General features: G+C 36.3%; 1 protein-coding gene across 4 annotated transcripts in view; it reads right to left on the bottom strand.

Annotated features, from left to right (window-relative positions):
- Positions 1–539: 539 nt before the first annotated feature.
- The window catches only part of RBBP8 (RB binding protein 8, endonuclease), a 33,917-nt gene continuing 20,030 nt past the window's right edge, over positions 540–14,426 (bottom strand). For all 4 annotated transcript variants that reach the window (XM_064435142.1, XM_064435138.1, XM_064435149.1 and 1 more), the window contains exons 10-19: positions 13,769–13,896; positions 11,931–12,816; positions 11,719–11,845; positions 9,764–9,864; positions 9,267–9,372; positions 8,222–8,374; positions 7,567–7,636; positions 6,529–6,625; positions 3,053–3,194; positions 540–1,139 (exon numbers count right to left, since the gene is read on the bottom strand). In XM_064435142.1, the coding sequence (XP_064291212.1) occupies positions 1,042–1,139; positions 3,053–3,194; positions 6,529–6,625; positions 7,567–7,636; positions 8,222–8,374; positions 9,267–9,372; positions 9,764–9,864; positions 11,719–11,845; positions 11,931–12,816; positions 13,769–13,896 (1,908 nt within the window). In that variant the 3' untranslated portion in view covers positions 540–1,041. The remainder of the gene's footprint in view (positions 1,140–3,052; positions 3,195–6,528; positions 6,626–7,566; positions 7,637–8,221; positions 8,375–9,266; positions 9,373–9,763; positions 9,865–11,718; positions 11,846–11,930; positions 12,817–13,768; positions 13,897–14,426) is intronic.

Below are 14,426 nucleotides of genomic sequence, written 5' to 3'. Positions count from 1 at the left end.
TTATTTTTACTTCAGACATTTCAATAGTTGCTTGCTTTATGCTCTCTTTTTGAAGGAGTTATCAGTGCTTGAACCCAACTCTGATTGTAGCTTCTTTATTCTTAGGGACCTTATGGTGATCTTTGACTTGTCAAAGGCATAAAGCCTATGTAGGTATTACCCTGTCTCTGTGATACTGTATAATCTTAATTTCCCAATGCAAGTTTGGAAATATATCTCCTGCTACCTGCTACAAAATATTAATTTAAAATATCTCTGGATAATAATTCGTAACCTAGGTGATGACTATTGCTACCCACTAGGAGAACTCTGGGCAGAGCTGTCACCCAAATTTAGAAATAACAATAACAATGCTTATCTTGATCAATAAATGGGACACATATATGCAAAGATATTTCAAGGAAAAAAATAAAAGGAATATTGGATGATCTAATTTAAACACTAAGGAAAACATGGTGTTATACATTTAACACCAGAATTGAAGAAAGACACTTAGACTTCCTGGTTTTCACACCTCCAAACTATGAACAGTAGATACATTTCATATTTAATACAGCTTTATTCCAAGTAGATACAACCATTATTGCAACAAGAGAAAAGAAATACAAGAAAATCCAGAGCAAAATAAAAGCACCCTAGAAAATTGTCATTTCTGTTCCCATTGACAGACATTTACTCTTGCAAGAACAACTGATTTCAGTAACTTCAAAGCAGTTACTCACTGACACAAAGTTCAGACAGGAATTGCTGGAATTTCAGCTGTTTGCCTTAAAAAAAAAAAAAAAAGTAGGAGACCTCTCTGACAGGTGCAAAAATGAATACAAAATGTATTAACACAATATGAAACAAACATACATTAAATAATTTTGTTTCCTGGTACATCAGACTTGCAAATGAATTTTATAAAATTTACATATTCAATTAAACAATTTATCTGTAATTGTGGAAAACACAGTTCTTTATTTCAAGTTTATATTAACTATAAATATCTACGGACAGGAGAGATCCACTTCAGGCTGACACTTCTCACTTCCCCATCCTTTATGTCTTCTGCTCTTTTGCTTTTGGAGAAAACATCACAGCATAGGGCTGCCGCCTTTTTGGACGTTGACAGGGAGCAAGGTCCTCTTTAATGTAGCCTTAAAAAGAATAAACCTAGGGTAAGAAATACTATAAAAAAACAGACATAACTTTAGCTTTAATGTGTGTTTAGCCTCAAAAAATAACTTGTGATTTTTTTTTTCCTTTTGGGACAACTGGTTCTGACTTCAAATAAGAGTTCTGAGATCCCAGTGTGCAAATATTATTCATTAAAATACACAGCTGCTTTTTAGTAGGTGACAGCACAGTAATGAAATACAGACAGTTGACAATGAAGAACAGAATGGAAACTATGAATTGTTCATCTATTCAAAACAAAACTGCACTTTCCACTTTCTTTTACCAAGGATTTTACATAAGAGTAACAAAGTATGCAAGAACTGCTAATTCAATTTCCTAATAAAAATCACTTTTGAAAATGTAAATCCAAGTCATACAGAGAAAACTTCAGACACATGTTTTGTAGGTATAAACAATACCTCCCTCTGTTTTAAGAGCACCCAGGTTTATTAAAGATTGGGAAAAGCTGAACATGAGTCTATTCATCAAACACACCTTGAAAGCTCTCTGATAAGAAAAGTGAATAGAAAAATTCTATAACATGCTCAACTTAGCTAACACTGACAGTGAACAGACATTTTATGCAAATCTGTTTCAGCAACTGGCTTTTGTCAATTCCTTACTGTTGATCAACAACAACATCCACCAAAATGAGAGTAGTAGATTTCTATTTCATAGTTGGAAAATTCTGTCTACATAACTCAGTTATTTAAAAAAAAAAAAACAACACCAAAAAAACAACACAAACAGATGGTTCAAGATACTAATAAGGAGTAGAAAATACCTATGGTTGTACCCCACTACACTGGAGTGGCAAGAGCAATTGCTCATCATGGGAACTCTCTCGTGTTTTAGTTCTCTTGCTGCACTGCTATAAAATATTTCCTTTTCCAAGAGCGGGTTGATCTAAAGTCTGCCTCTGATATGCTATTGAGACCATTAACAACTGGACAGCTCTTACTCTAGAAGAACAAGGAGACAGCCAAGAAGCTAATTTTTAATGAGGCTGCAAGCAGATTCCACACGGCTAGTAACAAGTTATATGGTCCATAAAAATCAAGGCTCCCTGTTGTGAAAGATTAAGGATGATACTGCAACACTATCACAAATACACATACACAACTCTGGCTACATTTTCCTATGTCTGACCTGGCACTGTTACAAGAACAGACAAAAGCAAAGGTTAATGTTTCACAACTAATGCACAAGTAAAGATATAAGGAACTCAAGAGTGCCTATAGGCCTCCTCACTCCAGCACTTCACCACTTCTGAAGAACTGTACATAAGAGTACACTGCAAACTCACCGTGTTTTAACATAATTTGTAAAACCTCATTTTTACACCAGGCTCTAAGATTTTGAAAAGTTATTTAGAAAGAACAAACTTCCTTGTGAAGACGAGTTTAAAAAAACCCCAAAACCAAACACCACATCTTTTCATTGTCACTAACAAGCAGGGTATGTGTATGAAAATCTGTTTAACTACACCTTACCTGCAACATTTCCATTATCACCTGCTATTATGAAACTCTAAAAACACTGACAAAGGACATCAGTAGTGCTGTCTCTCCCAAGTAAGTACAATCTCTTGGCCTTTACCTCTGAAAATCCAATTGTTGCTTATGGTCAAAAATATATAGGGTTTAAATTAAGTTCTATGAAAATCCCAATTATTTCTGCCTTCTCTATCTAGACCCTAAGAAATTCTCCTTATATTCCTTTATTAGTAGTACAGGAACTGCTAAAACCAGACAATGGTGGCTGCAGTGGCTGCTGAGAAACAGACCTCAACAAGAACGGGTGAGAAAGGCTGCAATATGAACTAGAGAGAATTTCAGGGAGAAAAAAAAGAACTTTAAAAAGTACTTTTCAAGCTTTTTTTGGCACAAACCTCTTTCCACACAGGTTTGGGTGGAAGGAAATCCAACCTCCCAGAAATTTTCAGGAGTACTTGGAGGAATGTAGCGAAATCTATGTCTTGAACAGGAAGCTAGTTTCTTCTCTCTTTCTTCTTCTGGAATGTCTGCATAATACTGAATGTAAGGGGGGGAAAAAATCCCAGTTTAAAAATTCATACATAATAGAGCGACTGCTTTACACAATTGACATTATCAATCATTGTGTTTATTAACACAGTTATCTAAAAACAATGGTGAGGACAGCCAGAGTAGAGATTCATTATCCAAGTGACAAACACCTGGCAATTATCCTAAAAGCTTACTGAATTTACAGACTAAGTAATACAAATTAATCGAGGCAAATTTGTTAACCTTCTATCTTTTAACATACCATAAGTAACAAGGTTGAGGCATGTGTACAATTACTTATGTCAACAGTCTACTGACTTGTTTTACAAAGCTAAGTAGCACAGGTGTTGAAAGAGATCTGAATTTTAAAATTTATTAAGTGTCAGCTTGCATCTAGAAATAAAATAAAAAAGGGAAAAAAAACCACTACAAACCCCATGCTGCAGAATTATTTCCAATATCCAAATTTACAGCAGTAGCTGCGAACTTAAGTCAAAGTGGTTCCTACTTACTTAGTCTCAAAATAGAAGTAAATAAAGAGTTAAAGTAGCTGACACTGTGAGTCCAGAAATTATCTGCCAGCTGAGCATTCTCTATAGCAAATTGGCTACACTCTTTCACCCCTGTTAGCTGTACTGGGGGCTGCAATGAGAAAAGTATATATGCCCTCCAAACCTTTTTGCTGGGTGTTTCCCTGAGTAGCATCATAGAAAGTTAGAGTATATTTTCTTCCATGCAGTTTTCTACTGTTTTTTATTTGTCATTCTAGTTCTATTTCCTAAAAATACAAGTTTGGACCTTAGAGCAAATAGAGGGTCAAAATATTTTAAAATTGAATGCACTGTTTTTTTCAAGTGGTAAGCAACAGTTACACACAAGAAACCTGACCCTTGTGAAAATGGTAAAACAATTCTACTGAAATGGCAGTGTTACAATTCAAAAAGGCAAATTAAAGTTTATAACTCATTCAATCAGATGGAAAGTGACCTAGACTGGGGAACTTGGGAAGAGAACAGGATACCTCTGTCAAAAGATATTATTTCATGCTCTCAGATACTGGCATGATTTCAGAAAACCTACTTGGAATTGTAAAGTATGCTCATTCAACTTTTACTAACAGAAGTTAAGAATGAGGTGTTAAGTCAATAAAATTAACTATAAGAATTCTAGAGTGTCTGTATAAGACAAATATTGTTGAGTTTTATTTAGGGATAATTAGCAGTGCTCCTTATTTTGTCCTGTAAATAGCCTGAACTTTTAGAAATTAATCTACTAAAAGTTCTTAGTGTGTTGCATTTTTTAGTTAAACAATTTATGATTAGTAAGGAATAATTACAGATCAAACAATGAAAAATACAGTACAGTTTAACAGGAACAGAAAATAAGAACAATCAAAAATCATGATAAGCATGTTTTAAAAATAAATTAGAAAGAAACTTCTTGTTTGGCTTCTTTAGAAATCTATTAGGGTTGACAGAGAGTTATGTATGTCAGCTAAACAGAAAAAAGAACTCTCAGCTGTTTTCTAGATTGATCTCACTGTCCACAGCATTTTTAATCCACACAAAACATTTGAGCTAGGCTTTTCCATGTGTGAAGATACTGCAATCTCATCCTGTCTTCCCTGTAAAAGAATTGTTTATTGAACTCTACAATTTGCAGTTTCAGAAAGGGAACAAACCCTAAAAACATTCCTCCCATTAGTTTGGCAGAAATTTACAGAATAATTCCTGTAATCTAAATACATATAAAAACACATCAGAATGATCTTCCTACTCACCTAAGTGTAGCAACACTTAATAACCACACTAACAAATGTTATTTTTACAAGCTACTTGTAACTTTTGCCTACAATCTTTCTCTGATAGCATCACAAGGTCATAAAAAACCAAAACAAGACTTCTTATCAAAAGTTCTACACTGTAAAGTGGATGAGATGCTTCCACAAAGCTTTAAGATAAGCACTTATAAAGGACTTCAATATCAGCCTGCTGTGGCACGTGCAGAAGTTAAATCCCAGGTCTTCTCAGAGTGACAGTAAGTGACCCCGCTCACACCATTTGCAGTACAAGGCCAACATCAATTTACTGATCTCTATCCACTCCCTAAATATTCCCTTAGACTTTGGCAGCTTTTCAAAGCCATATGGCTAATCAGCAAGCCAAGACTTTTCTAAAGCATCATTTATGCTTTATCCAATACTCCCTTCTTCCACAGGCATTTAATTCAAAGCTAGATTTATTATTGTGCAATGACACAGCCAAGCATTCCACACATTCCAAGACATTAATTTTGAATGGTGTAGACTTTAAAAAAAAAGCCCAAACAAGCCAAAACCAACAACAAACCCAAACTTTCCTAGCATTTAATGTAGAAACCTACTGTTACAAAACTGGAGCTGTGAATGTTTCCAGACACTATAGTTATCACTCCAATTTGACAGAAAGCAACACAAATTTGATTTACAGAAGGAAGATCTGTAGCTTACAGAAAGAGTAAATTAAAATGCTTAACACATGGCTCTGGAACCACGAAACAGACTGAAGGTTGGGGGCTGTTTTGTTTTCTTTCAAACTCTTTAAATCAAACGTATTTTTTTAAATGGTATTTATAGTTGACTGTAAAAGTTAAGTATTTATATTTAATGAGTTTTACCAATATTTTTCAGAAAATATTTTCACTAAAAACATACTCTAATACATTTCTTCAGCTAAGTAAACGGGACTTGACTATAAAGTGAATAGCAGGAGAATCTCTGAAAAACGTTGGTTCTAGATACATGTGGAAATTAAGTGGAAAGATTCCAGAACATCCACCATTGTTCAGTCATTAATCCACGCTTCTACTGAGTCATCATTTATTAGATCATAACTCTATTAATGGCTAAATAAAATGTGTTCTTATTACACGTGTAATTACATCAATATTTTATCTCCTCACCAAGTATCTGTAACCAAAGCAGCTTAGTAAATAGGAAGGGAGGAAAAAAATGTGTAATGTGAAATCGAAAATTTTATACCTTTTAACAAGTATTAACATGTTTTTTTTTTATTAACAGTAATCTCACTGGAACCATGATGCAAGAAGCTCTTCTGTCATGCAGATCCACACAAAAAAAATCAAACCCAAGTCTTTCCATGCTATATGTGGTTACTGCACTAAAATTAAACAAACCACCTGCAAATTTGGTTATCCAGCTTTGGTAAAGACTCACTTCCCAGCTACTGTAGGTAATGATGATGATGCAACCAGATTAATAATTAAAAACAGCACTTCAGCACTTAGATATTGTCTGGAGTTAGAAGAATGGAAGACTGACAAATTTTAAAGCTCTACTTACTATTTCACATTCCTTACAAGTGTGGCCAAGTAATTTTCTTCTTTCTTCTTTTTTTCGAATAACCTCAATATGAGGAAAATCTAACACAGTATTCTTTCTGAAAAACAAAAACGTTTTCACAGAATAGTACGTTTACTTCTTCTACATGACTGGAATTTTCCATTCTTTTAGAACACAATGATCGACAGACAAATTAAAAAAATTATTCAGAAAACATCTACAAAACTCAAATCATACTGCCTTTCATAGCTGAATAGGGCAATTTCTATAAATAAAAGAGTTTTCAAATGCAATATGAACTTTTACATAACCAGAGATGTCGTCTCATTATTATGGCTTTTCACAGTGTAATAGTAATTACTATATAGAAATTACTCAAATAGAGACCTTCTATTTCTGTCCAAGACAGAGTTGTGCTTGCAATGATTTCCACGAGAGGAACATATGTTGGGGTTCAAGATCAGTAGGTTCTTTTCAACTTAACTGCTTTCAAAACAGTAAACAAGTTTTTCCATACAAAGAAAACATGCACAGGTAGAATATAAGCTAACTGAAGGGCTTGGTATCATTATGAAAGGAAGACTCAGACTTCTAATTATGATTATACTGGAAGGCAACAGAGGAGGCACTAAGAGGTGCAATTGTTGAACACCATTTATTGCCTAGAGAGCAAGGGACAAAAATACCAGAGAAGCAAAGGTTTTCATTTGTACAAGCAGCCCACAGGTCCTTGGCTCATAAATTCAGGCATGACCACACGCCTGTAAGAAACCACATAGATTACAAAACACTGCATTCACTAAAATTATAAAAAGCAGAGGAGGCAATCCCTTCTCTTCAGCAAATGTAATGGGAATCTCAAATTTTTTTTTCCCTTACCCCAGTTTTTATCTAAAGTCTTTTATCTAATGTAGTAGATCTTCTGCATCTTCAACTGCTAGGCTATTACACACAAACACCTTTATTTTATGGAGGATCAAGTTTCCTATAGGGAAGACAAAGAGCCTTAAAATGCCCATAGAGAACAAACTAAATTACCTCTCATCACTTTTGAAATAAGGCTCCACAAAAGCTTTCTGCTTGGCTTTATCTTGTTTATCCTCATGTTCTGTAAACAGACATGCAAAACAAAATAGAAGATAATCAGACTGCCTGCAGAAATTTCTGTAAATTAACTAACTGTTAAGAAAATGCCATGTACATTTCAGTCTGAGAAAACAGATTCAAATAGGTACAAAAAATAATACAGAACTGATAGAACCATCAATCAAAAAACATTACTGGAGCAGAAGGAAAGCAGCAGTGACAAGCAAAAAAGACAAGAAGAACATCAAAGAAAAAGCTGCTTAAAATACAAAATACTGTAAAATCTTCAATAGAACCTAGAATAGTGAGAAAAAAGGAAGTAAATAACTGTAGCCAAAACCTGGTGTTTAAGAGTCAATTTAATGTTCTGCTGCTGTGCCAACTTCCACTATGCATTCCACATTTGTATGGTGATAAATGAACGACCAAAAAAAAATTCATATTACTTTATGTTTTGTCCTTACAAGTAATCAACTTTACCACAAATTTATGCAAAAAGAACTGGTGGTTAATTTGGCATATTTGTTCCTAAAGAACAGAGTCTGATTTCAAATCAACTCTTGTAGTTTGGGTAAGCTAATAAAGACAAAACCAAATTATATCCCACTCTTTAGTTTCTTGCTTGCTGCTGTTATTCCCTTATCCTGCTCTTCATCATGAAGAGTTTCTTTTTCATCACACACAGGAGGACTATCTTCTGGTAGGCAGGATTCATATTCCTCATGGGTTGTCTGATCAAACATATTTGTTATTTCTCCTCCTGTCATTAAAAGAACATCCAAATCAGTGTCTCAATGATTTTAGTCAAGAAATTGCATTTTGACTAAATGTGTGTCAAAAGAATTAACATTTACTTACTGCTCCAGTACCAATTAACTCAAAACCAGCTACACCTCAATTCTTGCTGAAACTTCTCTGTCAATCTTTCAAATTTGGCCAATGCTCATTTATTTTTCAGATACCTGGGATCCCATTTCTAAAATCTGATTAACTGCTAAATCACCGTGAGGTACCTTTATCCTTAATACTGGATATGTGAAATTTTTGTTCTTGTTATTATGGACTTATCCAAGCAAAAGGAAACACTTGTTGTGGGTAGGAAATAGTCACTGCTGTGCAGCCATTATTCACCACATACCATATGGTAAAAGTGATATAAACACATTTGGATTTATTTTGAACATACTAGTTCTATTTGTATGTCATTAAAAATGAAATTAGTCTTCGCATACAAAGTCTGATGTGATTACATAGAAAATTTTCAAAGCTGTTTACTGCATGTGAGATCAGAACTGGTATATGGTCAAGTATTTCACCCTTTAAGCACTGTAAAGGAATAGCTAGCTACTGGCTCTCTCAGCACAAATCCTGTCTTTTTTCTTAAACTATGTTAAAAAAAAACAACCTCAAAACCCACCACCAACTCTCTAGGAAACAGACTGACCCTGTGTAACCTATAAAAATTCATCATCAATTTTTTACTGCAAACCATTTTCTACTATCTAGCCATAGAGAAAAAAAAAATGCTCTTTTACTCTTTCCTCGTCCTCCTCAAAAAACGAACCAAACAAAAAAACTCCAACAAATCCCCAAATCTCCACCATACCACAAAAAAGCAAACCAAACTGAAGAGAAAAAAATAGAAGTCTTACGTGGACTGCTTTCCTGTTGATTTTTCATTTCTAATAGCACACTGTCACTAACATAAGTATAATCCATATCAACAACTTCCCCTCCAACTCTGGTCTGAGAACCACCCTAGAGAAAAAAAAAGCAAACATGACAATTGTACCCAGAAGCAGCTGGTGTAGTCAGTGTCAGTGCTGTGTATCTGAAACACTTTCAAAGCAGTTATTGGCTTCTTTTTGGACACAGATTTACTTTTTCTCCTGCAGATTACGGCCTCGTTAGAAATCTTTCTCACAACTATTTGTCCACTTTCATACTGAGAAAATGCCTGCTGAGTTTATGAAGTACAACTAAACAGTGGACATGTTTTAGGATAACTATTGCATGATCAAACATCAAATGACCCAAATTTTGAATTTTGTTAAAAAGTGGTTTTGGTCTGCCCAGAACAATGTTCATGATACTGCTTTGCAGGCTTTTCCAACGTCATAGAACATGCAGACTTATTATAAAAGTTCACCTTTGTATCAATCACAGTAATGTCCATTTTGTACTGTGAAAGGTCAGCTCCTGGGTCTATGCTCCACTGGAAGTTTTCTAAAGAAGGTTTATCTTTCAGGTCTGTATGCACAGAATATGAGAAAAAAAAGGACAAATAATTAGAATCAAACTCTGCCAGAAGCATCTGATCCCCTGGCTGTTCTGTATGTGCTTTATGATGGTACTCAAGGTGATCTGGGATCAGCCTGGGTCAGGCTGATAGGCTTGTAGTTCCCTGGATCCTCACTCCAACCCTTCTTAGGGTGTCACATTTGCTCACCACCAGTCAACTAGGACCTGCCTGGTTATCTGGGACTGCTGATAAATTATGGAAAGTGGCTCACTGAGCACTTCTGCCAACTGCCTCAGTACCCTCATGTGGGTCCCATCTGGCCCCATGGACTTGTGTGTGTTTAAGTGGTGCAGGAGGTCACTGACAATTTCCCTTTGGAAATATGGGGACTTCATTCTGCTCCTTATTCCAGTCTTCCAGCTCAGGGCCTGGGTACCCTGAGAATTACTATTAAGGATTTAGGCAAAAATGCACTAAGTATGTAATTCTTTTCCTCATCCTTTGTCCCTATGTTTCCCCCAAATCCAATAGAGATTATTCTCCTCAGCCCTCCTTTTGTTGCTGATGGATTTACAGAAATATTTTTTATGGCAGTAGTCAGATTAAGGTCTAGCTGAACTTTGGCCATTCTTACTTTTATCCTGTGTAACCTCACAACATCCTTGTAGTTCTCATGAAGATGCCTGCCCGCTCTTCCAAAAGTCATAAACTCTTTATATCTGAGTTCTAGCCAATGCTCTCTGTTCAGTCAGACTGCCCTTCCTTCCCATTAGCTCACCTTGCAGCACATAGGGCAGCCTTCTCCTACACCTTTAAGATTTCCTTCTTCAAGAATGTCCACACTTCTTGGGCTCTTCTGCCCTTCAGGACCGCCTCCCAAGGGAGGACTATCAAGTGATCTCCTAAACAGGCCAAAGTCTGCCTTCCAAAAGTTCAGGGTAGCAGTTCTGCTACCTCCCACTTCTTACTTCTCTGAGAATGGAAAACTATCATTTTGTGAGTGTCATACTCAAGATGGCCCCCAACCATCACTTGACCTACCAGTCCTCCTCTGCTTACAAACAACAGGGCCAGGGGGTGCCTTCCTCAGTTGTGTCACTATTGAAGTTAGATCAGTGACAATGCAAATGTCAGGTCTAAGCAAAGAGTACAAAAGTGTCTGGTCATTGCTCCAAAGATGCCTCTTGATTTATCTCTGAGGGGAATATTTAGATTCCAAGCTACATGGTCATACCAACTACTGGCAAGTATCTTTTAAATTCATAATGCAATATTTCTAAATAAAGTATGTAGAGTAACAGCTCGGCTGAGGAGTACAGAAGCTTTGACTCTAAAACACTAGCTCAAAAATTTAGTTTTCCAACTGGGAGCACTTAGGAGGAAAGATACATGCTCTGGAAAGAATATATGACAGGCTGTGTTCATTATCAATGAAGGTACAAATTTCCTTACCAGATCATTAGGAATAATGAAAAATATTAACAAAATTACTTATGCTTACTCTTGAGTAGTTTTGAAGTATTTGATATAAATAGTTTAAACTCAAACTTAATGAGATTTTATTATTACACTGAAACAAATAACAATGCTAAACAAACAAGAAAGAACAAGATTCCTAGCCTGCTGAATGTACACCTGAATACCAATGATATATTTATTATACAGTGGCAAAAGTATGCCAGGAAGATACAGATGTGTACATGTTGGGGGTGAGCTTGAGAAATCCCAAACAGAATGTGACTGAGTTGGAAGCAGAACAAAGGGATTAAAGTAGAAGAAAGGAAGATAGGAAAAAATCTATTCAATCTGAGCACAGGCTGAGGGGGTAGGCAGGCAGTAAAGGAACATTTTCATCAAGTTACCTTGCTCATTTTGCTGTGCTTTACTTTTTGATAGTCTACAAGGGTTTGGCTGAAGTACAGATGCTGGTTCAGACTCTCCATGTCCTGTCCTTGTTTTCTTTCTATTTGGTACATGGCCACTGGCAACCTAACAACATATTGCAATTTTACTATTACCCAAAACTTAAATAAAATACTTCAAAGGAGTAGGAAAGAGAGTCAGAAAACCATACCTTTACATCATCAAAAAGTTCCTCTGTCTCTGCAGAACTTGGCAGTGGTGCAAATTTGAAGGGAGGAACTTCTTCTTTCATTGGCATCTGGTTTTTCCTGTCAGGGAATGTTTTTCCCAGTACTGCCTCTTGTACACAGGATTCCTCTTGTAAATCTCTGCCAAACAAACAGCTCTCATTGTTGGCATTTTGAACGGATGACGAACCTTCAGGAATGGCCTTCCCTATGTGTGAAAAAATGTCATGCAGAGTCACTTGCTTCAGTCTGTTTTTGTATGTCTCCTCACTTCCTTGTTTTTTCTCTTGACCACGAACTGCAGAGAAGCGATCAGACAGATCCAAGGGCTTATCCCCTGCATGTTCCCCATTAACCTGCTGAACATCAGATCGAAAGGGCACAGAGTTCTCTTTGCTGAATGATGTTTTCTCACAGCTAACTGCATGATCATCTTCAGCTTTCTTCCTCTTAGCACACCTGCCTTCCAGCTGCTTTTGGTATACAAGAAGGACATCGCTGTTGATCACCTCATTTTTAGCTGTGCAGGTGTTTCCAACACAGGTTACAGCCTCAATAGAATTCTTTTTCACAACCATTTGCCTATGGACAGAGCCCTGACTGATAACCGAGTTGATTTCTGTCCCAAGATTCAGCGGTGCAACAAAAGCAACATCTTCAGATTTTGATCTACTTTTATGAGATCTGGAACTGGATGGATTGTTGAAGAGGTTGGTTTTGAGATGAGGCTTCAATCCTGAATCTAAAATACAAGGAGCATGAACTGTACTTGAATTGTTCTTCACACTGCTAGCAGCTCCAAAAACAGGAGAAGCTACCCGAGAATCCCAGTCATCACGTGGTGGAGTGTTATGAGATGGATCTGAAATACTGAATACAATGAGACATGAGAGATTTTTCTGGTGTACAGAGGGAAAGAGAGAAAGAGATATAAAAAAAATAGAATGTTTCCTATTGCTGATCTGCCTTAAAGCTGTGTGAGCTGCTAGTATTAACTGAAAACAGAATGAAAAACAAAAATTAACCTATTCTAGGGATAGGTACTGTTGCACTTAGAGCTGTAGAAGCCAAACAAAATACAGATCTTGTCCTTCATTTTGGTGTATGGTGTGAAATTCTGTTCCACATTCAACTGAGAACTAAGGACAGAGTTAAGCTTGACTAAGTTTCTCTTCTATCCAAGCACTCCCTACCTTTCAGTGCAATAAAAAGGAAGAAAGTGAGAATGGTTGCAACAGGAGTCTTATTTAGGTTCTCATAAACATCTTAAAATCACAACAGATTCTCCAAGCTTCTGCAAGTGAAGGAAAAAAGTGCAAGCTCCTTTCAGGTGCTGTTTTTTGCCTGTCATCACCAAAACATAGATTCAAGACAACAAATAGGGCCAAAAAAAAATCAGTTTACACCTCAATATCCTGAGGGGAATGGGAAGGGCAACAGTCAATTGGTTTGACACTTAATCACAGCAACAGAATCTTTCTTTCATTCCAGCTCCACGCCCACTATCCACAGGGTTATGGGCCTCATAAGATACCTTGCAATAATGAGAAGTTAGGAAAGAAGGGACTGTGTACACAAGAAGCCCAAACCAGAAGTTTGTGAATTAAGTAAAAGCCTATAGTTTTGCATTCTATCAGTTTCTTTGCTTGTCATGTTATTTACTTGAAAGAAGTAATACAAAAATACTCTGATACAAAAATACTTATTTCCATTTCTATACCTTTAAAGCAAAACGCTGCGTGATTTGAAATTCTACAAAGACCCAAACTTCTGTAAGCCTGCTTAAAACAATTATAACTATTATAACTGAGTGGAAACACACCCTAAATTGTTGTCATCATTTCTTGATTCAGAAGCTGGATGTTTTCTTGAGTCTTCAGACTGCATGCTCTCTGAGGCCTGGCTCATAACTGTATTAGTGAGGGGAAGATTCAGTACACTCTGGGACTCCTTGCAAGTGGTGAAGAAAAACAAAGAAAAGAAGTGTGAGAAGATATAGGATTTAAAATTAGAAATATGCTCAGTTGGCACATAAATACTCTGAAGACCCATTCAAATCAAAACATTCAAACTCTAAAAAGTCATAAAAGTTTAGAGATGAAATTTGGACCAGAAGCTTCAAAGAAATCTTATGGAAACTGAAAAAAAACCATTCACATGCATGGGCACAAAAATATTCTTCATAATATAATTTTCATGGTAGTTACCAACCAAAACCATCAAATAATCTCACCTGAGTCACCAACCAGTCTCATGGCCAAGAAACATTTCTCAATGTCTTAGATTTGATTACTGCACAAAGGGAATTTATCAGACCCAAGGATTTAGATCACTGTACTAATGAAACTTGAAAGGAGGAACCATGTCTCCACCCTCCTCAACCCCCGCCAGGTCAGCTCAGTTATATGTCTTCACGCTCAAGCCAGCAAAGACTAAGCAAAAGCAAACCAAAGTGAACTTACTGGAACTCAGAATACTTT

This window comes from Passer domesticus, chromosome 1 (assembly GCF_036417665.1).
Source record: "Passer domesticus isolate bPasDom1 chromosome 1, bPasDom1.hap1, whole genome shotgun sequence".
NCBI lineage: Eukaryota > Metazoa > Chordata > Aves > Passeriformes > Passeridae > Passer > Passer domesticus.
Note: the sequence above shows the minus strand (reverse complement) of the source record. Positions and strands in the feature narration are given on the sequence as shown.